The sequence below is a fragment of the Macrotis lagotis genome, chromosome 5 (assembly GCF_037893015.1).
Source record: "Macrotis lagotis isolate mMagLag1 chromosome 5, bilby.v1.9.chrom.fasta, whole genome shotgun sequence".
Lineage (NCBI taxonomy): Eukaryota > Metazoa > Chordata > Mammalia > Peramelemorphia > Peramelidae > Macrotis > Macrotis lagotis.
The window spans coordinates 160469628-160496948 of record NC_133662.1 but is presented as its reverse complement, the minus strand read 5'-3'; the positions used below and the strand labels follow the sequence as shown (position 1 = coordinate 160496948).

The following is a 27321-nucleotide window of genomic DNA, read 5'->3' as shown; positions in this document are numbered from 1 at the left end:
TAACACTTGTTGGGTCCAAAGCACAAAATGTTTTCAAATAGTGATAATAGCAATGGACTTAAGAAGGAACTAAAAGAAAATGGAGTAGATTTTAACAACTATTACTGATACAGAAGGAAACAATAATAATAATAGCTCACTTTTTAATAGAATTTTATAAGGTACTTTCCTCCCCAAAACTCTTAGAAGTAGTTTGTGGAGGTGTCACTATCCCTGTTACAGTTTAAAAACTGGGATAATTAATAATTCATTATAGTAATTTGTGGAAGACGTCAGTCAAAGAAGCAGAGGGTGTGAGCTCAGATTCTCTAACTACAAGAGCAGGCTTTGTCTATTAATACAATAATATCTCACAAACAGAAAGTTGTTAAGGATATTATAATTTTTTAAAAAAATGAATTTAGCCAAATTCTTCAATGCTATAATAAAAACATTTTAAAATAAAAAGCAACTAGATACATTTGGTGCTTTTGGCAGAGAGGGTAAGAGTTTCCATATACCAAAAAATATCGAATTAACAGTTTTATAGTGGCAAAAATAGTTTCTAGAAACAAAGCCTATTAGTTTGGGAATGACTGAAAACATTTGTGGTCTATGAATGCAATAGAATGTCATTGTTTCATAAAGATTAAAACTTTGAGGAATTAGGAAAAAACAAGGAATTACTTCTATAAGCTGATGCATAGAAAGTTGAAAAAAAGGAAAAAAGTAAAGTTACAGAAAAGACATCAAAATGTAGCTTAATATAATGACCAATTCTATGTCCAAAGGATTTATTAAAAAAAAAAAACAACCTTCTTGATAGAGCACCAGCCCTGGAGTCAGGAGGACCTGAGTTCAAATTCGACCTCAGACACTTAATAATTACCTAGCTGTGTGACCTTGAGCACCTTATTTAATCCCATTGCCTTGCAAAAACCTAAAACAAAAACAAAACAAAAAAGCCTTCTCCTTTTCCATAAAGAGGTGATTTAGATTATATAAAGATTGATTACAAAATATATATTTAATCAATGACTAGTTTATTAGTCATAGTCAAGTTTAAGTTTGTATTTCTCATCTACATTTTTCTATTACAAGAGAGCATTATATTAGGTTGAAAATATGAATGAGAAATGACAGCAACAAGAGTTGGGTGCCACAGTGGATAGATAGAGTGCTAGACCTGGAATCAGGAAGACTTCAATTCAATTTCAACCTCAGATATTTAGTAGGCAACTAATTTAATTTGTCTGGTTCAGTTTCCTCATTTTTACAATTGAAGATAATAATAGTACCTATGTCCCAAGGTTTCTGTTGAGAATCAAATGAGAAAATATCTGTAAAGTGCTTTTCAGGTCTTGAATACTATATCAATATAATTATTAAATAAATAAATAATAATAAATATAAATTTCAAAGGAAATCATTTCAATTGCTTGAGTTTTAGTATTTTATATAGTAATTTTTATACCAACTACATTTCCCCACATATCCTTCCTCTTCTAACTCCTCTTAGATCTATATAAAAGGAGAGAAAAATTTTAAATATCAGTAAAACTAATCAGTATATCAACCATGCCAAACATTATATGAAAAGGTTCCCAATGTGTGCAAAGGAGGATAGTGCTTCTTATATCATTTTTTTGGGGGGATCAAGTTGGTCATTATATTTTTACAGCATTCAGTTATTATTTTTGTGTTGTGGTTCTCTCCAGTAACATTTTGATAGTAATTGTACAGTTTATTTTCCTGGTTCTTGACATTTAAATATCAGGACTCAAGTCTTACAAACATTGGAGACATGCATAGATCTAGAGTTGAGTCGAGACTTTGATACTTGCTAGCCAGGTATCTCTGGATTAATTACTTAACTTTCATAATTTTTCTCATAGAAATAACATTTCTCATAGAAATAACATTTAGAACCTTGTCACACAAGGTTTTTAAGAAGAAAATATTTTATAAATCAGTTATTATTGGTCTCTTTATTATGATTTTTAATACTTTGATTTACTATGTAAGTTATTTCTATTTTCAAACACTATACAATGAAAACAGAGGACAGACATAGTATTATGAAGGAACACCAGTCATAAAATCAGATGTTGGCCTAGTTATTAATAAAATGAGAGTTGGACCAGATGATCCTATTGAAATCTAAAGTTCTATAAGTCTAAATGGTTAAAAGTTCAATAACTTTACTCCATTTTAGCAGTTTTAAAATTGATTTAAATGATGTTTTGATGCTTCAATTTAATAATAAAAGGCACAAACCTATCTGAATTACAGCATTTACTTGTTAAAAATCTTTTATTTCCCCAAATTTTCTTTATTATTAACTTGATAAATTGATGCAAGTTTTTATAAATCAATTGTATAATGCCTTCTATGAAATCATATTTCCTAACTGGAAATGATATTCACAGAATGTAGGGCACATAGATAAATATCCATTTATCTAAGAAAATATCCACTAATTTTGTAGATAATTACCTGAGAAACGTTTGGCAAAGTTCCTGTAGTTTGACTCATATCTTGAATACTTTGACTTTCATCAACTTCAGCAAGAGAAGGTAGGCCAATAAACTGAGCCCCTTTCCTAACCACAGACTGTACATAATGCCTAATGAACAAAATGAAATATTATGATTCAAATTATAGTTTTAAAAATAAGTGAACCAAGTAAAAATATGATATATATAAATAAGCTATAATTGTATATTTCCTAGTTCTAGTAGGAAAAGATAGTTATATCTATTAACAGTTTATTAATATATCTATAGCCCATTCAAATTCTAGACAACCTTGCTTATCTAGTAATTTCTGGGCAATCATTTATTTTTCCAATTCTATATACCTGTTGAAATATAATAGCTAAAATTTAGGTTTAAAAACCTCTCCATCACTGTTTACTATCCATAACAAGTGCAAAGAACATAATTACAACTTTATTCATTTATAGTATAAATATTTTAGGAAACTTAGCATAAATATAAAAATTTAATTCTATGCATCTTGCTTTCCCCTATTTATGATTCCCTTCTGGTAGAAGTAAAAGGAAATTTCTTTTACTTGGCAGCTGTTAATATTCCTTGGACTTCCATAAAACAGCCACTAGAGGGAAACATATACAAACTTTTATGTAATTTATTCTCCTCCACAAGGTAAGTGCTACCCTGAGCTAGGCAGTTAGTCTAACACAATTAAGTAATTATTATAATCTTAGATACTGGTAAATATCATCCCCAGAAGGTAAGAAACTCCAAGTGGCAACCATTTTTCATTAATTGTGTCTTTTTAGCAGGGATTATCCTTGATGTCCAATAAATTTTTTAAACAGAATAGCTATTCTATAATAATAGAAAGACTGTTGTGATATGATAGAGGGCTAACCTTCCATTTGGAAAAATCTAGAACCAAATCCAACATGTAGGCAACTCTTTCTAACTACCAAATAGTAGGTTTTTATCTGTGAAGGAAATTTCCTCATTAGGATTTCCCTACATGGATGAAAGGTCACCGCCCCCCCACACACACACACTCAAAAAAGGTGGGGGAGGCAGAAGTACAGGTCAGACATAAGACAAAAGTGGTGAGTATCTGAAATACATTACTCATATTTTATATTTGAATACAATCACCTCCTCAAATCAACTATAATGTGAAAATATAATAACTGCCCTGAATTGAAAAACAGTAGTTTCGACTTTATAAGAATCTCTATTGGCAGTTTAGATTTTGTACTTCTCTCAAGAGCATATTTTAAAAAAGACAGCAGAGGGTGATTTAAACTGATAGTATGAGGAAGTGAGAAAACTGCCATGCTAGCTATAGTATCAGAAGAAAGCACCTTTCAGAGGACAAATAATAGTGCAGATGCTCAGAAATGAACAAGAGGGAAAAAATCCAAGGAATCAATAATAATATAAATATCTATATTTGTGCATACATATACATGTGCATATATATGTGTATGTGCATACATATACAATTGTATATGGATATCTATATACAAATTCCTAAGGTATGAATGAAAAAGCAGGGAAATAAATTTGAATTTGTACGTATTACTGAAATTGAATAGGATGCAAGAAACAACCAGAATAGAATAGCTAACATCTGGCTAGTTGTTCTTTGTTCTCAAAGACTATCAAAATAACATCATCAGGGTACAGTGTGTCAGTGGCCAATCACACCAATAGTAGCTTAGAAGGTTCTACCAAAGGTAGATACAAAGAGACTATATGAACTTTTGGAGTACAGAAATCTCTAAATTTGCTCGTCTTTGTTTCTTTTGAGTTAATCAATTCTGCTTTGATCATCAAGTATAGCACCATTTTTGGATGCTGACATTCTGGATAGTCCTGTGCCAAGGTCTCTCATGTCCTACAAACAATTCCTAAATTCTTTTAGGAAGATCTTGAGTGTCCTTGTATCAGTTCTTCTGACCTCTCAATGAGAGTTTGTCTTTTGTGAGTTCTCCACAAATAGTCTTTTAGGCAAATTTACTGTGGGTATTTGAACAATGCTGCCAATCTATTGGAGTTGTGCTCTCTGTATTAGAGTTTTAATGCTTGGTAGTTTAGCTCAAGAAAGGAGCTAAGTATCTGGTACCTTATGTTGGCAGGAGATCTTTAGACTCTTCCTAAGACAATAAAAATGGAAGCGACTCAGTTTCCTTTTCATGGTTGTCCATGTTTCATAGGTAAATGACATTGAGGTCAGCACAATAGTTCTGTAAATGCTCAGTTTGGTAGGCAATCTAATGCCTCCTCTCTCTTCCATATTCTCCTGAATTAAAACCTCCTAAACTCTAAGGTAGCTCTATTCATCATCTATGTGGATATTCCTAAAAAGTATACTGCCAAGGAAAATGAATTTAACCACATCATTTAACATTTTTCCATTTGCCGCAACTGATGATTGAGTCAATGTGAAGTTTGATGGTGCTGGTTGGTGGAGAAAATGCATTTTCTTTGTGTTAATTATTAGGCTATAATTAGCAAAAGCAGCAAATCCATATTTTTTTTGCATCTCAGAGACTGCACTGAATGCCCAATCATCTGGGAACAAAAAAAAAAAAATATCATGCACCAATACTCCCTTGCTTATAGACTTTTCAAGTAAAACAATTTCCCATCAGTAGCTGACCTTAATGCTCATGGGAGCAAATACACAGGATTCTTTCACTCCACTAGTAACTGGGAAAGTGAGAGCATTGCCCATTTTCCAGAACTTCAGAAAGCATACTATCAAAAAACTGATGTTATAATACTGATGAACTCTGCTCAATCAAATTTTGCCACAATTTTCTACAAGCCCTCATGACTAACTACAAGGTTTTGGTTAGATCAGTGGATATTGTTCAAATGTCAAATCAACATTTACCAAAAGGTCTATTTTATGGAGAACTCATACAAGACAAGCACTCACAGGGGGCTAGAAAAAGTGATATAAGGGCACTCTCAAAGTCTCAAGAACTTTGGAATTGATTGTACAAGATGGAGATGTATGGCATGCCCTCATTAGAGAGGGTGCTGTCCTCTTTGAACAAGAGAGGACAGAAACATTAAAAAAAAAACATGAGATGTGCAAGTTTAGAGAACCCACTTCCAGTGTTCACATAGACTATTTGTCCTGACCTGTGGTAGAGCATTCCAAACTTGTATTGGTCTAATTAACCGCAGTCAGACACATAGTGCCTGTTTGCCTCTAACATAGTGATATTACTTTGTTCCTCTCTGATAATGAAGTCAAGAACTATCCTTATTTTACTAAGGGCTGCTATTTGGTTATGACACCTACACAGTTCTCTTGTTACATGTACTGTTCAACTTTCATGTTGTCCTTAAAAGTGTATTCAATATATTGAGGGTCAAAAGATTTTGTATTTTGTATTTTTTTTTGTTTCAATAGGAAGGTGAGAGCTCCACCTGCCTTGGAAAATGGGTCAAGATTGGATGAAGCAGACAATTTTTATGGTTCCTTATCTAGACTCTTCAACACACCAGGAACTGACTGCCTACATAGAATTTTACTGCTGCCTCATCCTTAGAGGCATTGCTAAAACCTAAAACCCATTGCTTGGATCACCAGTGTGAAGAATTGTGACCGCAAATTGTTGCATATTTGTACCTGCTGCCTTGTCACTTGCCTGTCACCACAGGACTTCACAGTAGGTAAAAATAATAAGATGCTATAAATGATGTCTTTTGATTTGTGCATAAATTAGATATAAGTGAGCTGCATCAAGTCATTAGGCTCATTCTCTCTTCCACAGTCATGGAAGTCCATGGCAAGATAAAAGTCAAGATGACTAAAATTGGCCCAGTATACAGTGGATGACCTTGATATCTTCAATAGCTAACCAAGTTCTAAGACTCAATAGCTCCTTATCCAGCTACTTTCACAGCTATTGTAACAAATTGTTCTTATATGCTCATTCTGCCAGGGAAAGTCTTCACATGATTGGGGTGGATGCCACCAAACTCATCAGTGGGCCAGAGACCCCTCTGTTACCCTCAACCTGGTTTAGCCCAAGTGCTAAAATGATTTACCAGAATGTGAGCTGCAGAAGAGAGTCAGGTCAATCAGGTGGATACCAAAGGTGGAAAGCTGCCCTCAAAAATGCTCAGCAGCCTTCACACCAGAGATGCTAGTCTTTCCTGAAGTCCCTGCACTCCAGTATTATTATGTAGTATTTGAAGGTTGCCCAAGCACTTCAGAGAAATTATCTCATTTGACCCTCACAATTATACCAGGAGTTTAGATCTATTATTATCCCAATTTTACAGATGAATAAACTAAGTAAAGCTAAGAGACTAATCCAGTGTCACATACATAGCAAATATGTGAGGTTAAATTTGAACTTGAGTCTTTCTGAATCAGGGTGCAGTGCTAGAGCACTATTTAGTGGCTTGAATAATGGAGTTGGAAAAACCTAATGTTCATTAGGAATAGTTACTCATGTGAGGAATTCCATGAAACAGAGAGGAATGGGACATATTTGGGTGGGCATAAAAAGATGAAAAAAAACAGAAATACCACCATTCAAGTATACTACCAATCAACAAGCATGTATGAAATGATAGCTATGTGCTACTACTATACTCTTAGGGAAAACAAAGACCAAAAAAAATAAACAGCAACAAAATAAACACCAAAATTTTGCATAAGCAAATACAGATTATTTAAGCAAATAAAAGGTAATTTAGAGTGGAAGAAATAGCAGTTGTGCAAGAGCAGAAAAGTCTCATGTCAGCAGTAATACTTGGGCTAAACTCTAGAGGAGTCTAGGGATTCAGAGCAAGAGGTGAAGAAAAAGTTCTTCAGGCAAACCAAGAGCCATAGTAGGAACATGATTCAGATCAGGACGAGACCAAGGAGGTCATCTTATTCAACTCCTTTATTTTACAGGTGAATAAAATGAGGCCCAGAGAGACTTGGCAGAGATCACACAGATTTTAAGTTGAAAAGCTCAAATTTGAACCCAGATCCTCTTACCCCAGATTTAGAGCTCTTTCTACTGTACTACTTTTAACTTTGATATCTTACCTTTTCATATTAACTAGGAAAATTATATTTATATTAACAGAGTAATGCAGTGACCATTGAACTAGCTATATTGTGTATCACAAGGATAGAATAACATAATGCCTGATGTTCGTTCAGTTATATATATATAGCGTGTGCTAGAAAGTGTTAACAACCAACTAGCTGTCTGAAAAAATAATTGTACATATAAATCTTTAAATTGAATCTGAATTGTTAACATTTTCCCTTAAACATTTTGCAAACCTTAAAGCAATGTATAAATATTAGCTATTTTTATTATCTCCTGATTTCTATTTCTCAAGATATATACTGTGCAAAGAACACAATAGAAGATTAGTAAATATTTGTTAATTAACTGATAGGTGGCTAGCCATAAGGTAGGAATCACTGTCATAGAAATAAAGCAAAACTTGAGAGATTGTGTTCTAACTCTGGTAGCATGGTAATGATCAGTTTTCCTAAATAATAACAAATGTCCTTATCCAGCTGGGTTTCACATACAAAGTAAAACTGAGTCATATTAGCACTTGAATGACATCTTTTCAATTGAAACTATGAACAATTTATTGGTAGTTTTCATTAAATCAACAGCTCAGGGTGACAGAAATACAGTGCTATTGCCAAAAACTATTTTTAGAAGAGAGGTAAAGTTGAAGCCAGTGAAGTTCCCAGGGAATTATTTATAAAATGAATGTAGGTGATGAGCATGTTCTTTGTCTTTTATCATTGAAGAAGTAATTTAAACTAAATATGTTGGGGTGGCTAGGTGGCGTAGTGGATAAAGCACTGGCCTTGGAGTCAGGAGTACCTGGGTTCAAATCTGGTCTCAGACACTTAATAATTACCTAGCTGTATGGCCTTGGGCAAGCTACTTAACCCCATTTGCCTTGCAAAAACCTAAAAAAAAAACTAAATATTTTGTCCACCTTTGATTTATACCCTGGTGTATAATAAATAGTTTAAATGATCTGATTATAAAATAATAAAATACAGCAATGCTCCTTGTCCCACAGACGTTAGCTATCATTCATCACATTCCCATTTTATAGATGAGAAAATTGAGGAGAGAGATTAAGTGATTTTCCCAGGGTCACCCAGCTGGTTGCATTATCTGAAGCTACATTTGAAATCACATCTTCCTGACTATAGGTCTAGGACTCTTAACTCCAATGCTACCTAGATATTTTTGCTAGCTAGCTAGCTGTTTTTCCTTTTTTCAATAGGCTTTGCTATGGGAAAAAAAGGATAATCTCTAATAAATCTGAAAGGTAGACTGGAGCCAGATTGTAAAGTATTCTAAATCCTAAAAAAGAGGAATTTATATTTAATCCTAGAGGTAACAGGGACCTATAGGAACTTATTGAGCAAGGATGGTACTGTTTAGTTGTTTTTCAGCCATGTCCAGCTCTTTGTGACTCTCTTGGAGTTTTCTTGGCAAGAATACTGAAATGGCTTGTCATTTTCTTTTCCAGATCATCTTACAGATGAGGAAAGTGAGGCAAACAGGGTTGTTATTTGCCCAGAGTCATACAGCTAGAAAGAGTCTGACTCCAAGTCCAGTACTACCTCACTGTTCTATGATCCTATATATACAAACTCAAAAAGATTAACATTAATATTACCTTGAGTTTCTATATTGATTTCTACTGTATTGACTCTACAATTTAACTGATTTTATGTTGTATTGATTTTTATAAATGCGTCTACAACTATCTATGATCTGACTAAACATCTATGTCCTTGAGCTGAGTTCAAGAATTTAGCTGAGTTAGTTTGAAGCTATAACTATTGGAAAAAAATAATATACTTTCAGCTACTGGGAAAATTCCAGTACATCTATTTCTTACCTTTAAAGGTCTACAACTGATCTTATATATTTCTACAAAGTATATTTCCCATCCTTATCTGCCTTTGTTCAATTAAGGAGGGTCTTATCTCCCAAACAGAAGTCAAAGGGTCTACTATTCTCAATTTACTAACAATGTCCTCAGGATGTAGATGGGTCCATTCCATCAATCAAGTATTCCTTAATGACAGAGTGATAACTAATATGGGTACTAGTTCATTTTCCTTGATGATAACATAACAACTTATGTAATCCTCTCCTTCAGGGTGCTGTTGACTTTATAGCCCATTCCATTGTCTTTCCCACTTACCCAACTCTGTTCTTTGTTCTCTTATATCTGCTCAAACTATGTGAAGGTGACTAAGCCTTACCTCAAGGTCTTTGGTTATTGATAGAGACCATTGATCCAATTTAATGATTACCTAATTATTAATTTGGCTCATTTGACTCTCTTTGTTTACCATAATTTTCAAACATAAAAAGCTCAAAATTGCATTAGTTCTTTTGGCTACAAACTACTGAGTGACACTGAACTTAGATTCCATTCACAACTTTAGATGTTACAAAAAGAAACAATAAAGTGGCTCTTATCCAGTATGCCTTTTTAATAATTGACAAAAAAACAGAAAAAAGAAATGTTGAATCTGGAATGACTTGTTCTTGATGAAATTATTCTGTCTCAATGTTCAATACTTTCTTTTCTAGATATTCACAATGTGTTTTAAAATTTTATCCAATAATCAAAATCAAGTTCATTAGCCTAGCCTGCTGATTCTAAGTTCATATATTTTTTTAATGGCACATCTAATGTATTGACTGTACAGTATACCTGATTTTATATTGTATTGATTTTTATAATTGAGTCTGTAGATAACTGACAGGGACTCAGGAATCACATTCCTCAGTTTTTCTAGTACTATAGGATATATAGCCAAGTGACATGAATTCATCAAAGGCATTTAGGCCTTCTTCACTATCACTTTACTTACACTGATCATTAAATTAATATCCTACTTTATTTTGTATTATTTAATAATTATTAATCGAGAATTTCATCTAGTCACTGAAAACCATATTTGTGGATAAATTGTAGACTAAATTGTATAATCTTTATTGGCAAAATTTTATAAGAATTTAACTTCCCACAAAGACTCAAATCTGTGATATTTTATCAACTTTGTTGAGAGATGAGTCAGTGTAATCATAAAATGTTTGCCCATCAAGAGACTTTTCAGAGAATGCTAGGCAACTTTAACTTTTTCCAGTTGACTGGGTTATGAAAATTTCTACTCTCATTCAAGCCAGACAAATTCCATTCTTCATCTCTGTGTTAAACCAATAACACTCTTAGTTTAGTTAGTATCAGTGGACTACTACTAGTACTTAACCAATTCACAGACTACAGTAGTAGATTTTATATCCTAAGAACTCATGGGTTTCTCCAATGGTTATTATTCTTTAAACATCAAGAAAGAAGAAAAAGGAAAAGGAGATAGAGGGGGAAGAGAAAGAGAAGGAAAAAAAGAGAGGGAAAAAGGAGAAAGAGAAGAAAATAACAAGAAAAACATTAATGTAGTACTTTAACGTTTGCAAAACACCTTACAAGCATTATCACACTTTATGCTCACAACAAACTTAAAATGTATGTTCAATTATTATTCCTATTTTATAGATGAAGAAGCTGAAGCAGATACAAATTAAGTGGCATACCCAGGGTCACAAAGCTAGAAAAATCCTTGAGACTAGATTTGAACTCAGATCTTCCTGAATCCAGTCCTAGAACTCTATTTACATGCCATCTAGCCACTCGCCATGGTGTCTAGCTTAATGGATGCAATAAGCAGTTTTCTTCCTCCATTATTCTTTTCAGTTTAAATCCTAATAAGATGGGTAACTGGGAAAATGAGAATATATTCAATAAAAATTGTGATGTTTGGGAGGGAGCTAGATTAAATATAAACAATTCTGTTTGAGATTCCAGGGTGGGTATCTCAGAGGTAATATGTAGCAGGTAGATGGTGTGAGGTTCAGAAAAGATATCAAAACACAATCTAGTGAATTTGAGAATTTCTGTCTTGAGATCTGAGTTTTCAATGATTATATATTGTGATTACACTACACAATACCTACTTTAAACAATAGAGCATTTTTTGAGTCTTATGTAACTGCATTGCAAGTTTGCAAAGAAATAATGTATTTTATAAGATCACAAAGATGTGAGTCTATTAGGTTAATTTCATTAAAAATCACAGTATTTTTTTAAATAGGGAGATAAAATAAAAACACACTGATGGTCACAAAAGGTCTCATGAGCCTCAGACTCCACTTCTTTAAATAGAAAATAATGCTGAAGTGCTGCTGCACTTCAGCTGCACAAAAGCAAATCTATAAAGTGGAAAATAACAGTATGCCTATGAATTGTAAAGGAAGACACAACACGACTTGATGTATATATACAGATTCATACATATCTACACATACACACACACATACACACACACACACATACACACACACACACACACACACACACACAAACACACACACAAACAATGAAGGAACAGTCAAAGGTTAATCCACAGGTGTGATATTGTTATTGAAGGAGCCGGCTAAAAGTTCTATTCCAATCCTACAAGGTGGCATCAAAGTGTCTCAATATTCTCAGGAAGAGTGAGACCTAGAGGAAGTTTGATGACTCTAAAAAGGATTCAACAATGCACCTCACAATAAGATTCACAGAAATCAATATATCTAAATATAGAGATATTGGAAATTTAAGTAATGTAATTATTTTTTCCAGTAAACTATGAAAAAATTATTTTTTAAATCCTTCAGCCCTAAATTGACTCTTCCACTGCATGTTAGAAGGATGATGAAAACGGAAGCAAAAGATTTCAAGAATCACACAGATTTAATATCTATAAAAAGTACTTACTAGTCAGTGATCTGAGTGTGAGCTCTTTGTCAGATGACCAATGCACTGACAAATGATTACAAAAAAATGAACTCCATCAATATAAACATTCTCATAATAATTTAAACCATAAGTGATAAAGAATAAACAAAAAATGCAAAACCAGTGATAAGGGGAGAACTGAATTATTATTTTTAGGGGTATCTAGAGTGAAATTTGTTCAGAGAAAGAACCAGGAAGATAAGGAGCATGATAAAATGGAAAGGGATTCAGATGAATCAGAAGACATGAGATTTAATCCTGGTTCTGCCAAGCAACCTTGGACAAGTCATTTAATCTTCGTGTGTGTCTCATATTGCTTCATCTCTAAAATGAGGATGTTAGATTTTATAACTCTAAGGTCTTTTTCATCTCTAAATTTTTGATCCCATGAAAGTCTGAACTGATCTGAATTGGTTTGATCCAGGTAAACCACTTTGAATGCATAGCATCTGATTTGAACTGATGTGATCTTGTTTGAATTTAAGATTGGTTTTATCTAATTTCAACAGATCTCAATTAGAAATGAAAAATTAAGGGGTGCTAGGTGGTGTAGTGGATATAGTGGATGAATCACCAGCCCTGGAGTCAGGAATACCTGGGTTCAAATCCGGTCTCAGACACTTAATAATTACCTAGTTGTGTGGCCTTGGGCAAGCCACTTAACCCCATTTGCCTTACAAAAAAAAGAAATTAGAAATGTTCAGAATTTGTTCAAATTATTTTGAAGTATTGAGGACTAATTTCAGAACAGTTTAACTTTACTTCAACCAGTATGAACTGCCTTTTATTTCATGTATCTTCAAATTTTGCTTCAAACTGATCCCTTACCATCTACCTATAGGGATCCTCAAAACTCCCCAAACTTAAAAATGTCCTTTCTTGACCTTTATGTCTGTCAATGCATTCAATAAGCAATTATTATGTGTCATGTACCATAATAGGACATAAAGATAAAAATGAAACACTTTCTTCTCATAAGGAACTATATTTTGGGTTAATTTGTATATTATATGTGTATATATATACATAAATGTAAATATGTAAATTGTTTTTACATATATGTATAAATAGTTTTGTGTCTATTATTAATAATTTATATATACAAAATATAAAGAATATAACAAAAGTATCTTGAGGGTAAGACATAGTTACTTCCATTGGCTCCCAATCTGTTTTCCTCAGCCCCATGGAATTATGCTTCTACCTTCATCATTTTGTAGAAATTATGTCTTAAAGTTCTTCCAATCATGAAATACAATGGATTTTTTTAGTCCTTAATTTCTCTATAGCTTTTAACACCACTGATACTTCCTACTATTAGCTCCTTTCTCCTCCCTGGACTCTGTGCCCTCTCCTACTTCCATCCATCTGACCATCTCACCTCATACTTCATCAAAAAAAAAAAAAAAGAAAGACATTCATTAAGAGCTTTCTTTTTCCCTCCTTCCTAACATATATTTCAACCACCTTCCACCATTTCTTTCACTAGTTTATAATGAAGAGGTCCATATGCTTTGACTCCATATTGCCCTGCTTTCTTTAGAATTCTCACACTCTCTTTGATATTCAGTCTTTCCTCATCTCCTGGTTCCTTCACTTGTGCTTACTAATATGCCTGTGCATCCTTTATCCTTAAAAAAAAAAGACCTTCTCTTGATCATTCTCAATAGCTATTACCTGTCAGCTAACCTTCTTAAAAAAGTCATCTATACATGGTGTCTCTAATTTATTTCCTCTTATTCTCACCTAGGACCTCTCCAGTATTAATTCTGACCTCATTATTCAAATAAAATTTCTGTTTCCAAAGTTACTGAAGATTTCATAATTTACATAGTATAATGGCTTGTTTTTAGTCCTCACTCTTCTTGAACTCTATGAAGCATTTCTTGTTCTGGATAGTATCTCTTCTCTATTGCTACAAATCCTTGGTCCACCTCTTTCACAGTACAGATCTTCATTGGTTTCACATACACTTTTAATACATCTGCTAGTGTTCTTAAATTGTTTCAAATAATGTCAGTTTACTTCCTTTCCCATCACTGCCTAACCCCACCAAAAACGATTATGAGCTCCTTGAAGACAGGACTTATATAATTCGCCTCTTTGTAATCAACATAGTATGTAACAAAGTATTGATTATCCAAAACAAGTGCTGAATAATACATAAGAACATTTATAGAGTTAGTAGAAATAAATTATAAACTTCTCAAAGCAAGTACCATTTCTTTTTAACAAACCCTAAATTCAGAACTCAAAATATTACCACAAATCTTTACTTTCCCTCTTGAAAAGTCAGGATCTTTGTTCTGAAATGAAGCACAAAATAATGTTGTTCCTAAAAGTTTATTTGGCAGGAAGTATCATAATATACTTACGTTTCTGTGGGAATTGAAATTGGATTCGTTTTGTAGGTGAAAAATGGACTAGCAATCTCAAGAAACCGTTCAGGTTTCTTTATTACTGGATCTGAAAAGAGTGATTAATTGATTAGTTCAAAACATGTATTTATCAATCACCTATTAAATAACAGGTAGAGAACAAGATTTATCATAGTGGCAAAAGTTCCTAAATGATGAAAGTGAAATATCTGGGCATGGAAAAAGATTGAATGCATACTGTAGATATTTACTTGTTTATGCTAGTTTCTTATAGTCTTAGTATATCAGGATGCTCTTCACCTTTTTTTTTAAATCTATTTTTATTCCAAAGGTATATAGAGAAGAGAAAGTAGAAAGGGGAAAGGGGGAGGGATGGGAGGGAGTTCGTTTTTATGTACCCATATACATGCTCTTATATATGTGTAAACACCCATACACACGTGTGCATGTACCCTACATTGTGCCAAGCACTATGTTAAGCACTGTGAACATTTTATTTCACTTGTTCCTCACAGCCACCCTGAAGGATAAGTACTATTATTAATCTTATTTTACAGCTGAGAAGATTAAGGCAAACTGAGGTTAAAGTGACCTACCCAGAATCTTATAGTAAATAAGTGCCTTAAAGCTTCATTTGAGTACTCTCTCTACTGGACCATGTTGTGACCTGTCTACAAATTATGTGAGCATCCAGCTCTTGATCCACCACTGATCAAAGAAACCTACATGGATTGTTATTTGGACATTTTTATTAACTAAAATACACCATTCACCATTATATTATTTGGTGACAATTAGTTCTAGACCTCTTAATACTTATCTTGCTTTTTTATATCATTCCCTTATTGCTGCAACCAGAAACCATCTATGTCCTATAAAAAAAGCCAGAGTTCCATAAGAAATACTAGACCAATAGATTAATGGGTTTCTAGGTTGTCCAGCTGCATAAGCCTGCTTGCTGAGTTTCATATTAACACTCCAACTCCCATTTTTGTGTTCTGGCACTGAGAGTCCCCATGTCTGGAATGCTCTTTCCTCTTAAAATACCTTAGTTCTTCCAAGATTCAAGTCAAACACCATTATTTTCAGGAGACAAAATCCTGTATCATCTGCTGACTACCCCTTTAGGCTCATCTTGGTCCTCATATATATTTTGCATGTGCTTAGTTCTAAAAAAATGGTCTTCCCCATTAGAAGGAGGGCAGAAACTAAAGTTGCTTTTTTCTCTCTATCACTAGTACTGAACAGAGTCCCTAGGACATTCTAAGTGCTCAATAAATGCTTGTTAACAGATTGGCAGAGAGAAGATGGATTAGAAGTGAAGAATAAGACATACATTTTCAGACAGGCATAGTCAATTTTGCCTAAATTCATTTGTTTCTTGCTGCAAGAAATGACTTCTACAAAGGGGAACTATGAAAAAAATTTAAAAGAAAGAAATGTACCAACAAAACATTTTAAAATACACAGAAGGAAAAGAAATTCAGAAGGGGTTATTAACAATTGGGCCTTTTTTACTGCTATCTTCTTAAGTACAATATACATTTAAAAACCAAGGGTGTACAATAGAAGATAATAATTTCATATATAATTCTATTTTGCTCCTCTCAGATATTGAAATATTTATATCCACCTATTATTGTTAGCATCATATTTTTAAAGTAAAAGTAAAAGTAAAAAGGTGAAAAGTATATGAAAACATAATATTTTAAAAGCCAAGGAAAGAGAGTTTGTTACAGCTAAAAGTCAAACAATGCAGAAAGATGCAAGGATATTAAGGACAATACAGACTTAGAAAAGGACTATGGACTTGATGAGGGGACAATGGCCTTTGAGAAAGCAGTTTTGGCGGCATATTGGAGACAGAAATTAGACTATAAAGGGTTCAAGAATGAGTAGATGATTAAAAAAAGGAGAAATACTTCACTCATATTTACTATTCAGGAAAAATTATATGCTGTTCCAAGAAGGGGTTAAAAACAATTGAATAACTAGTGGGTAGTAAATATAAAATATTGGAGGAAGTAAGTAGATATAATATATATATATTAACTATAACAACAATCATAAATGGGAAAATCTTAAATTGCTCTTTAATTTTTGTTCTACTAAAACTATAAATTTTATTCTGTTTGTACTACATTGATAAAATATAAATACACATGTTTCCACTTGTCAGGAGTTCTTCTCTGAGAGAAGCTGATACTATTAAGTTCAGCCATTATTATATTCCTCAAAATTTCTTTCAAGAATGTCTATGCTTGGGGTGGCTAGGTGGTACAGTAGATAAAGTGCTGGTCCTGAAGTCCAATGTACCTGAGTTCAAATCCAACTTCAGACACATAATAATTACCTAGCTGTGTGGCGTTGGGCAAGGCACTTAACACAACAAGAATGTCTATGCTAGCATTTCATTTAAATGATGAAATGCATTTTATTTATTTATAAGTTAAATAAATTAAATAGAAACATATGATAATCTTGCAACTCTAACAAAATAGTTGTCTTGATATTAAAATATAGCAAAGGTTTATAAATAATTGTATGGAGCTTATTCGGAGAATCACAATTAAAATATTTTGTTTAACTTTGAACATATTTTAGGCCTAAACAGATGCTTTTTCTTGAAAAATATGAAAATGAGGAATCCAAGTAATAGAGTAGGAGCTGCCATTGTCTTCCTATAACTCATTTAACTTATCCAATCAACTTTAACATCACCCAGCAAATCAATTTTGAAGGGGGCAGTCAACAAAAGATCAGAGTGAGACATTTTTTCTGGCCTAAGAACACTTAAAAGATTTTATGAAAGAGCCCATACTTAAGGCAGCAGCAACAACAACTCAGAGACAGAAAGGAGATTAGGTCAGAAAGAGAGGACAGTGGAAACTTTCCTGGCACAATGTACAGCTGGCACTGATTGGCAACTCTATTGACCATATATATGTGGTTCTGAGTCACAGTTGAAGTATAAAGAGGAAAGTTGATAGTCAAAAGGAAGCAGGGACATTGTTCACAAAGCTTTTGACTTAAGGGGCCATAGGGCTCATTCAAGTAAAGGTCATAGAGCAGGGAAACATGATCACAGTATCTTGGAAGCATTGAAAACTTACAGACACCCAGAACTAGCCCTGAAAACAGCATAATGGAAAAAGTCCTAAATTTGGGACAGTTCCTCTCCATCCCAACATGAGTAGAGACAAACTTTAATATTAAGTTCAAAGTCAAAAAATAGACTAGAAAAAAGAACTAACAACAAAACAGAATTTGATTTTAAAAAGGTTACTATGGAGTCTGGAAAGACTAAGAAGTAAACTCAGAAAAAGACAACAATTTGAAAGCAACTACCCAAAAGAAGTCTTAAAGAAAAATACTAATTGGAATCAAACCAACAAAAAAGAATTAAAGAAGAAGTTAAGAGTGGTAGAGGAAAAATTTGGAAAAGAAATGAGAGTGATGCAAGAAAAGTATGAAGACAAAATTAATAACAATAAAAAACAAAACATACTGAAGAGAACACCTTGAAAAACAGAATTAGCCTAATGGTGAGAAAAAAGAGGTATTAAAATTACTGAAGAAAAGAATTCTATATAAAAACTGACAAAAAATACAAAAACTCACTGAAAGAAATCACTCCTTAAAAATTAGAAATGAGGGTATAAAAGCTAATGCTTTCATGAGACAAACACAAAAACAAAATAAAAAGAATGAAAAAATAAAAGAAAATATAAAGCATCTCATCAGAAAAACAATTGACATGGAAAATAGATTAAGAAGAAATAATTTTAAAAATTATTGGACTACCTGAAAGCCATGATCAAAGAGAGAGAGCCTAGCTATCATATTTCCAGAAATTATAAAAAAAATTATTCTAATATCCAAAGGGCAAAATAAACACTGAAAGAATACAGAGATCACCAGAAGAAAGATATTCCCAAACTGATGAAAGAGATCCCAAATGAAATTCTCAGGAATATTAGCCAAATTCCAGAGCTCTCAGGTCAAGGAGAAAATACTACAAACAATCAGGAAAAAAAAAACATTCAAATATCATGGAACCACAGTAAGAATAATCTAAGATCTAATAGTTTCCACTTTAAAGGAGCAGATGATATCCCAATGATGAAGTGATATCCCAGGAGGCAAAGGAGCTAGGATTCCAACCAAGAACATCCTACCCAGAAAAAATGAATCTAAACCTTTAAGGAGAAAAATGGATATACAAAGAAACAGAGGACTTTCAAACATTCCTAATGAAAGGACCAGAGCTAAAGAGAAAATGTGACATTCAAACACAAGAATCAAGAAAAAAGTAAATTTAGAGAAATTATAAAGGACTCAGTAAGGATAAATTGTTTACATTCCTAAATTGGAATTTTTCATCATTAATACCACAATTAAAAATAGTAAACATAGACATAGAACAAGAATATGAGTTGTATATGTTGTTGGAATGATCTGCAAAGAATAATGGGTGAGAAAGAGGGATGCTGTGGGAGAAGGGGGAAGGGAGAGGTAGAATTGGGTTAATTATCTGATATAAAACTATGTCCACAGAAATTTAAAACTGCATACCCTTTTGACCCAGAAATTCAACTACTGGATCTGTATTCCGAAGAAATCAAAGAAAAAGTAAAAGAATCAACATAAACAAAAATATTTATAGCAGATCTTTTTGTGGTAGCAAAGAACTGGAAATCAAGAGGATGCTCAGTAATTGGAGAATAGCTGAACAAGTTGTGGTATATAAATTTAATGTAGTACTGTGGGCTATAACAAATAATGAGGGAGATAGTTTCAGGGAAAACAAACAAACATGGCAAGACCACTATCAATTGATACACAGTAAACTGAGAAAAACCAGGAAACCCTTGCACATAAAGAAACAGCAATGCTGCAGAAATTATCAGTTACAAAAGACTTAGCTAATCTGACCCATATAACAATCTATGACAATGCCAAATAGCTTATAATGAAAACAAAAATGCTATCCTCCATCAGAGAGAACTAATAATCTCTGGGTGCACTTTCTTTTTGCTTTTTCTGCAATAGAACTAACCTGGAAATAAGTTTCTCATGTATATTTAATATCATATTGTTTGCCTTCTCAATGGATGGGGCAAAGAAGAGAAAAGAGAATTTGGAAATTAAAATTTAGAAAGAAAAGAATGTTAAAAATAAATTATAGAGGTGGCTAGGTGGCAAAGTGGATAGAGTACCAGCCTTGGAGTCAGGAGTACCTGGGTTCAAATCCAACCTCAGACACTTAATAATTACCTAGCTGTGTGGCCTTGGGCAAGCTACTTAGCCCCATTGCCTTGAAAAAAATAAAAAAAAATTAAATTATAACATTTAAAAATATTTTTAAAAAGAAATAAAGAACAACTCATTTAGGTTGAAGATTATTCAGTATTCAAGGTTAGACCTTACAAATACCAAAATTAATGCTAGATCAATCAAACTATCTAAAGGATACCTTTATTTTTAATTTTTTAAAAAAATATGACTGACACTGAAATATATTTTGTATGATTTTACATGTAGAATTGATATCATATTGCTTGCCTTTTCAGTGAATTTGGCATGGTGTAAGAGGGAAGGAAAGAACTTGGAACTAAAAATTGAAAAATAAAAGAATGTTAAAAATAATAAATTTTTAAGGTAAAAAAATGAAAATAGAGAAACACGATAAACTGAAAATATGAGAAGAAAGAAGACTATTGAATTTATTTTGCATTTGGTTTATTTAAACATCCCCATCAATTTAAATCACAAGGGAGCATCTGTACTGTTTAATTCAGGAGATTAGGAAATTAGAAATTATCATTTCCTAAAACAACAAATAAGAAACAAACCTTGAGGCTCATCTGTCACAACAGTCTCTTTCTTTTGTCGTATAAGTTTCCAAGCAGGTACAGGTAGTGGTTTTGGTGGAGATACAAGTGGACAAGATCTAGTTTGAGTCACCAAAACAGGGTGGCTACGAATATGGCAAAGTCCATACTCTCTGAGCTTCTCAGCAGAATCTGCCTAAAAAGATACAGGATAGAGATGACAAAGAGAGTGAGGGCAAAAGTGTTCTTTGAATTCTGAGTTAAATTCAGAACAAAGTAAGGAAAATATTATTGTATTAGATTTATTTGAAAAAAGTAATATATCAGGCTTTAAAAATGACTTTAGAAAATTATATTGTAATGGTATATATTATAATAAGATTTGAAAGATTTTAGGTGGTACAAATATTAACAATCCCATTCTTTAGATGAGGAAATTGAGGTTCCATGAGGTTATATAATTTACTCAAGGTTATATGAGGATGGGAGCCTACTAATCAATCAATTACCTCAACCCACTTAGTAACCATCCTGGGTCTTTGACAAAGAATAATGCATTATACACATAAAAAAGTAATTATTATCATTTTATAGCTAAAATATTACTATTTTAACATACTCTATTTTTAGATAGCTATCTGCTAGAAAAAAAGTAGAATGTCAAATTCCAATAGTGTTTCTTAATAAATGTTCCCTATTGTGATTAGATATCATAATCTTCTCTTTAATCCTATTTAGACTAACACAGTAAATAAAACTGAGTCACATTAGCAATTAAATGCTACCCTTTATTGGTAGTATTTATTAAGTCAGAGTCCTAAGATGACAGAAATAAATATAGTACTATTGCAAATATTATATTTTTCATTAAGTGCAAAGCTAAAGTCATTAAATTTCTCAGAATACTTTTAATAGGATGAATGTGTTCTGAGTATTTTATCACTCTACAGCTTTTTCTAAACATTAGAAGTAGCACTACAGGACCTAGATTTAATTCACAACTCTGGTATTTATTCCCTGTGAGACCATTATACAAACCAATTTCCTTAAGTCTCAGTTATTTGCAAAATTATAGTGTTAAACTCAGTGGTTTCTAAAGTCTCTTTCAACTCTAAATCTATAATTCTATGAATTTCCCCCTGTAATTTAAATGGTGTATGTCAGTTGACATTCATTTCTTCCCTATGATATAGTTTTGGATGAGCAGTGGAGCTTCCACCTTGGAGACCTCAACTGGGATAGAATCAGCACCAGGTGCTTTTCCACTTGTAAGGAGTCTAATGACATTCAAAACCTCTTCTTCAGTTGGAAGTTCAGCTAGGGACTGATTGTCTTCAACTTGAGGTAAATAGTCAATGGCTACAGAAATGACTGATGATGGTCTGTGAAGAACACTATGGAAATGTTCAGTCTAATTCTCTAGAATCATGTATCTGTCAATAATCAATGTGGACGTGGCTAGGTTGCACAGTGGATAGAGTACCAGTCCTGGAGTCAGGAGTAACCAAGTTCAAATCCGGCCTCAGACACTTAATGATTGCCTGGCTGTGTGTCCTTGGGCAAGTCACTTAACCCCATTGCCTTGTAAAAACAAAAAACAAATAAATAAATAAATAAATATGAACAATGTGGGTCTATCAGCACAGAGTAATAGAGTCTTTGGCCCAAAAATAGCCTTCAGGGCATCATAAAAGCATTTTGGTTTGTTACTATCTGCATAAAATTGAATTTCATCTGCCTTCTTACTGAGCCAAGAGTCCTGAATCTCTCTAAGCTTCACTTGTACTTTACTTTTGATAGAATTAAATGCTGCCTTCTTAGAAGTGGATGAACTATCCTGCTGGTAAACCCATGGAGTTCTCATTTTTCATTTAGTGGCTTCTGTTTTTCCCCATCATTTTCATCAAACCATTGCTCATCCTAAAACTGACTGAACTTTTCCAAGTTATATAGCATGAAGAAGTTATTCACCAAGAATTCAAGGATCCCTCCATCATACATCTCTATAAAGGTAAAGAGGATAGATTGTCTTGTGACAATCAGAGTTATTTCTGTTTTAGTCATTGCTAGTAAGATTCTTGCCAGAGTCCTTTTCAATAGGCTGATCTTTCACCTGGAAAATGGTCACCTCCCTGAGAGCCAGTATGGTTTCAGGAAAGGGTCAAGAAACAGTCAATATTGTATTTGCTGCCTGACAACTCCAGGGGAAAATGCCAAGAACAGAACAGAAATCTGTATCCAACATTTGTAGATCTGACCAAGGTCTTTGATACCATCAGTCACAAGAGTTTATGGAAAATTATGTCAAAATTTGGTTACCTGGAGTTCATCAGTATTGTATGTCAATCTCATGACGGCAAGCATACCTGGGTTCTGGATAGTGAACAATGTTCTCGAGATTTCCTAGGCACCAGTGGAGTGAAACAAGAATGTGTCCCCACTCCCATACTTTTAAGAATGGTATTTTCAGTTATCTTAACAAACTACTTCACTGATGATGAACCTCAAGGTCAGCTACCACACTGATGGCAAATTCTTTAACTTGAAAAGATTACAAGCCAACACAAAAGTGGAGGGAGTGTTGGCACATGATCTTATTTTTGCAGATGATTGTGCACTATATGCAGCCTCTAGAGATGACACGCAACAAGGTTTGGATTGATTCTCTTCTGCTTGTTATAGTTTTTGTCTTACGATGAACACCAAGAAAACACAAGTGCTCCATCAGCCAGCACCACACTATCCATATGTGGAACCATCCATTGAAGCAAATGGAAAAGTTTTGAGTGCCGTGGAAAGTTCACTTACCTTGGCAGTGTCCTTTCCAAGGAGATATACATTGACAATGACTCGTATTGCCAGAGCTATCTCAGTATTTGGGAGGCTCCAAAAGAAAGTGTGGGAGAAAAGAAGTATTAGACTGAATACCAAACTGAAGGTCTACAGAGCTGTTGTGCTGACTTCATTGCTATATGCTTGTGAAATCTGGACAGCACCATGTCAGGAAACTGAATCGCTTCCATTTAAATTGTCTTAGGAAGATTCTGAAGATCTCCTGACAGAAGATACCAGCCACTGAGGGCCTTTTTTGGGCTAAACTGCCTAACATTCCAACAATACTACAGAAAGTACAGCTACGAAGGATTGGACATGCTGATAGAATGCCAGACTTATGCTTGCCAAAAATACTATTTTATGGAGGACTCAAATATGGCAAAACTCCCAAGGGGGTCAGAAGAAGCAATACCAAGACACCCTGAAAAACTCTAGAATTGATTATACAACAAGAGAAACACTTGCACAGAATCTCCCAGGATGGTGTGCCCTCCTCAGTAAAGTGTTACACTCTATGAGGTCAGGATTGAAACAATTCAAAGTTTTTACACAAGTTGAGTTACACAAGTTTAGAGTAACCACCCCAGGTGTTCACATGTACTATTTGTGCCCAAACTGTTATGGAGTATTCCAAGCTCATATAGGTCTAATCAGCCACAATTGGACACACTGCAATTTGTCTCAAATATAGTGATGCCATTTTGGTCGTTTTTGACAATGAAGGACAAGAAGAACCATGGTGTAGTTATTAATTACCCTCAATACCTTTCAGTCATTCCATACACATACCCCCTTTATCCCTAAGAGAAAATAAAATATAATCTTCTTGTAGGATCATTTAAAGACTTTAATAACCTTTCCTAAGTCGGACTAAATTACCTTCATTAAAAATATAGCTTTGTTTCTTAAACTTGGCATTTTATTTCCTATCTCTATGCCTTTATCTAAACTATCTATCCTCTATTCTCTCTTAAAAACCTTAGCTTTCTTCAAGATTCATCTTCTCTATAAAATACATAACTAGCAACACCATACATAACTAGCAACATCAACAGTTAGATATGAGTGTAGAATTTCTCTACTAGAGTGTCCCAGATATATTAAATATGTAGATCAATTTTGCAGATGACCCAAAACATGGAAAGCATGGATGTCAATGGATGATAACCAGGATTCAGTATGGTCCTTAGACTAAAGTTTCAGGTTACATTAAAGAAGTATAATGAAATAGAAACATTGATCAATGAATTATATTGTTACACAAGATACAGAAACAAGTGAAACCAAAGAAACTTACTACTGATATAAGGACTTATTATTCAACAAAAACTCATAAGCAACGTAGAATGCAGAAATTAGCAGAAATTAGATCTAAAATAGTATCTCAACCATAATAGGTTCCAAAGGAATATATTACTTAGTTATAAAAAGTCACATCACAAACAAATTAGAAAAGCAAAGAGAAACTTTTCATAACTGAATATGGGGGAAATTTTCTTGAGGAAAAAAGAGGATCACCAGAAAAAAATGGAAAACTTTCTATTATATAAAGCTGAAGGGAAAACTGACTGTGGAAAATCATTGCCACATATTTCTATAATAAAAGTATACTATGCAAGATATACAGAAAACTAATTCGAATATATAATAATGGTCATTCCCTAATGATGAATTTTCAGGTACAAGATATGAATTAGCATCTTTTCAAAAGAAACGAAGTAATAAATATCCATGTAAAATATCCCAAATCATTAATAATAAATGAAAATTTAAACAATTGTAGTTATATCTCATAATAATAATATTGGAAAGGATGACAAAAAAGAGAAAATGACTATTTTTGAAGGGGATGTGTGAAGATAGATACAGTAATATATGGTTATTTTAACTCAATTATATTTTGTCATTTCATATACTGTCCTTCCTAATCTTTTCTTCCTTACCCATTAAGAATGTAAGAAAAATAAAACTCATTACAAATAGGTAAAGTGAAGCAAAGTAAGTTCCTTCAGGGGACATGTCCAAAAAGAATTGCATCAGTTTGAATGATCATCTCTATCTGGATTGATATAGCAAGTTTTATCATAAATACTCAAGATTTGTAATTGGTACCATTGTGTTGATCTGAGTTCCTAAGTCTTTCAAAGTTATTAACTATTTCAAAATGTTTGTTTTTTTAGTTGACTCCAGTTCTCTAAGTAAACGATCATATCATCTTAAAAAAGTGATAATTTTATTTCCTCTTTTCTTATGCATACTCCTTCAATTTATTTTCCTAGCCATTTGATAATGGACATCTTTGCTTTATCCTTGATCCTTTTAGAAAGGTTTCCAGCTTATAACCATTTCAGACCATTTTGGTTCATGCCTCTAGAAAGATAATATTTGCTAAATGAAGTAAAGGTCAACTTATTCCTATACTTTATAGAGTTTTAAATAGAAATGACTATTATATATTTTCAAAAATAATTTGTGTATTTATTTATATAATCATATTTTGTTATCTTTTTTATTAATATGTTCAGTCTTTGGGATATGTAACTGTAGTTTCCTTGCTATTTTATTTTAATTTTTTGGATCAATAATCATTAGGAATATATTTGTCTATGGCTTTTTTACTCCATTAATCTCCCTAATTTAAATATCACAATCATCTTGATATTATTACCACCTTATCATACAATTTAATATTTGATACTACTAATTCTCCTTCCTTTAATGCTAAACTTTTTATTAGTTTTTTTAATATCTGGATTTTTGTTCTTTCAAATGAATTTTGTCATTATATTTTCTAAGTAAAATAATTTTGGTAATTTAATTGAGAAGAGATTGAATATAGATTTAGTTTAATTGTCATTTATATTAGATTTGTCCTGCTTACCCATAAATAATTAATATGTCTTCAGTCATTTAAATCAAATTTTATTTGTATAAACAGATTTTTTAATAATTTTGATCATATAATTCTTGTTTTTATTTTGTCAGGTGCACTCCTAGGTATTTTATATTGTGTAGCTATTTTAAATAGGGTATCTATTTTCTAGCAGGGTTCTGTTGATGATATAGGAAAGTTGAGCAACTTTTGCTAAAATCACTAATTATTTCTAATAACTTTTTAGTTGAGTCTTAAGGATTTTCCAATTATATCATCATATCATTTGCATAAAAGGAGACATTTTATTGCCTCATTGTCTGTTCTGATTCCTTAATCTTTTCCTTAATTATATTGCTAAGATTTCCAATAGAATATTCATGACAGTAGGGATCCTGTTTCACACTTAACCTTACTGGAAAAGCTTCTAGCTTATCCCCATTACAAATAATATTTGCTGATATTTTAGGTAAATATTTCTTATCAATTTAATGAAAACTGTATTTCTACTTATAGTTTCAAGTGTTTTTTTAATATCAGTGAGTGTTATCAAAAGATTTTTATCAAAATATTTTTCTGTATTATGTGATTGTTACTTCTATTATTGATACTCAATTATATTAATAGTTTTCTTTATATTAAACCACCCTTGTATTCTTGTTATAAATCCCACTTGATCACAATATACACTTCTTGTAATATAATGCAATATTCTAGTTAAAATTTTCTTTAGAAATTTTGTATCTGTATTCACTAATGAAATTGGTCCTTGACTATATTTTTTCTGATTTTAATCTTTCTGATCTAAGTATCAATATCATATTTGTTCAATAAAATGAGTTTGGTAAGACCTGTTCCTACTAATTATACCAAATAATTTATTTAATATTAGAATTAGTTGATCTTTAAATGCTTGTATTATTAAAAAATCTTTAAATGCTTTTGGAATTCCCTTGTAAATCCATCTGATGGTACTTTTTTCTAAAGGAGCTCATTTATGGGCTATCCAATTCCTTTATTTAAAATAGGTCTCTGGGCTGTTCAACTCCTTTATCTAAAATAGA

At 32.8% G+C, this 27321-nt stretch overlaps 1 protein-coding gene across 1 annotated transcript in view; it reads right to left on the bottom strand.

The window, feature by feature from the left end:
* The window catches only part of ADGB (androglobin), a 244091-nt gene that overhangs the window by 132826 nt on the left and 83944 nt on the right, over positions 1–27321 (bottom strand). Inside the window, exons 11-13 of the mRNA XM_074187787.1 lie at positions 20572–20746; positions 14714–14804; positions 2476–2605 (exon numbers count right to left, since the gene is read on the bottom strand). Of these exons, the coding sequence (XP_074043888.1) occupies positions 2476–2605; positions 14714–14804; positions 20572–20746 (396 nt within the window). The remainder of the gene's footprint in view (positions 1–2475; positions 2606–14713; positions 14805–20571; positions 20747–27321) is intronic.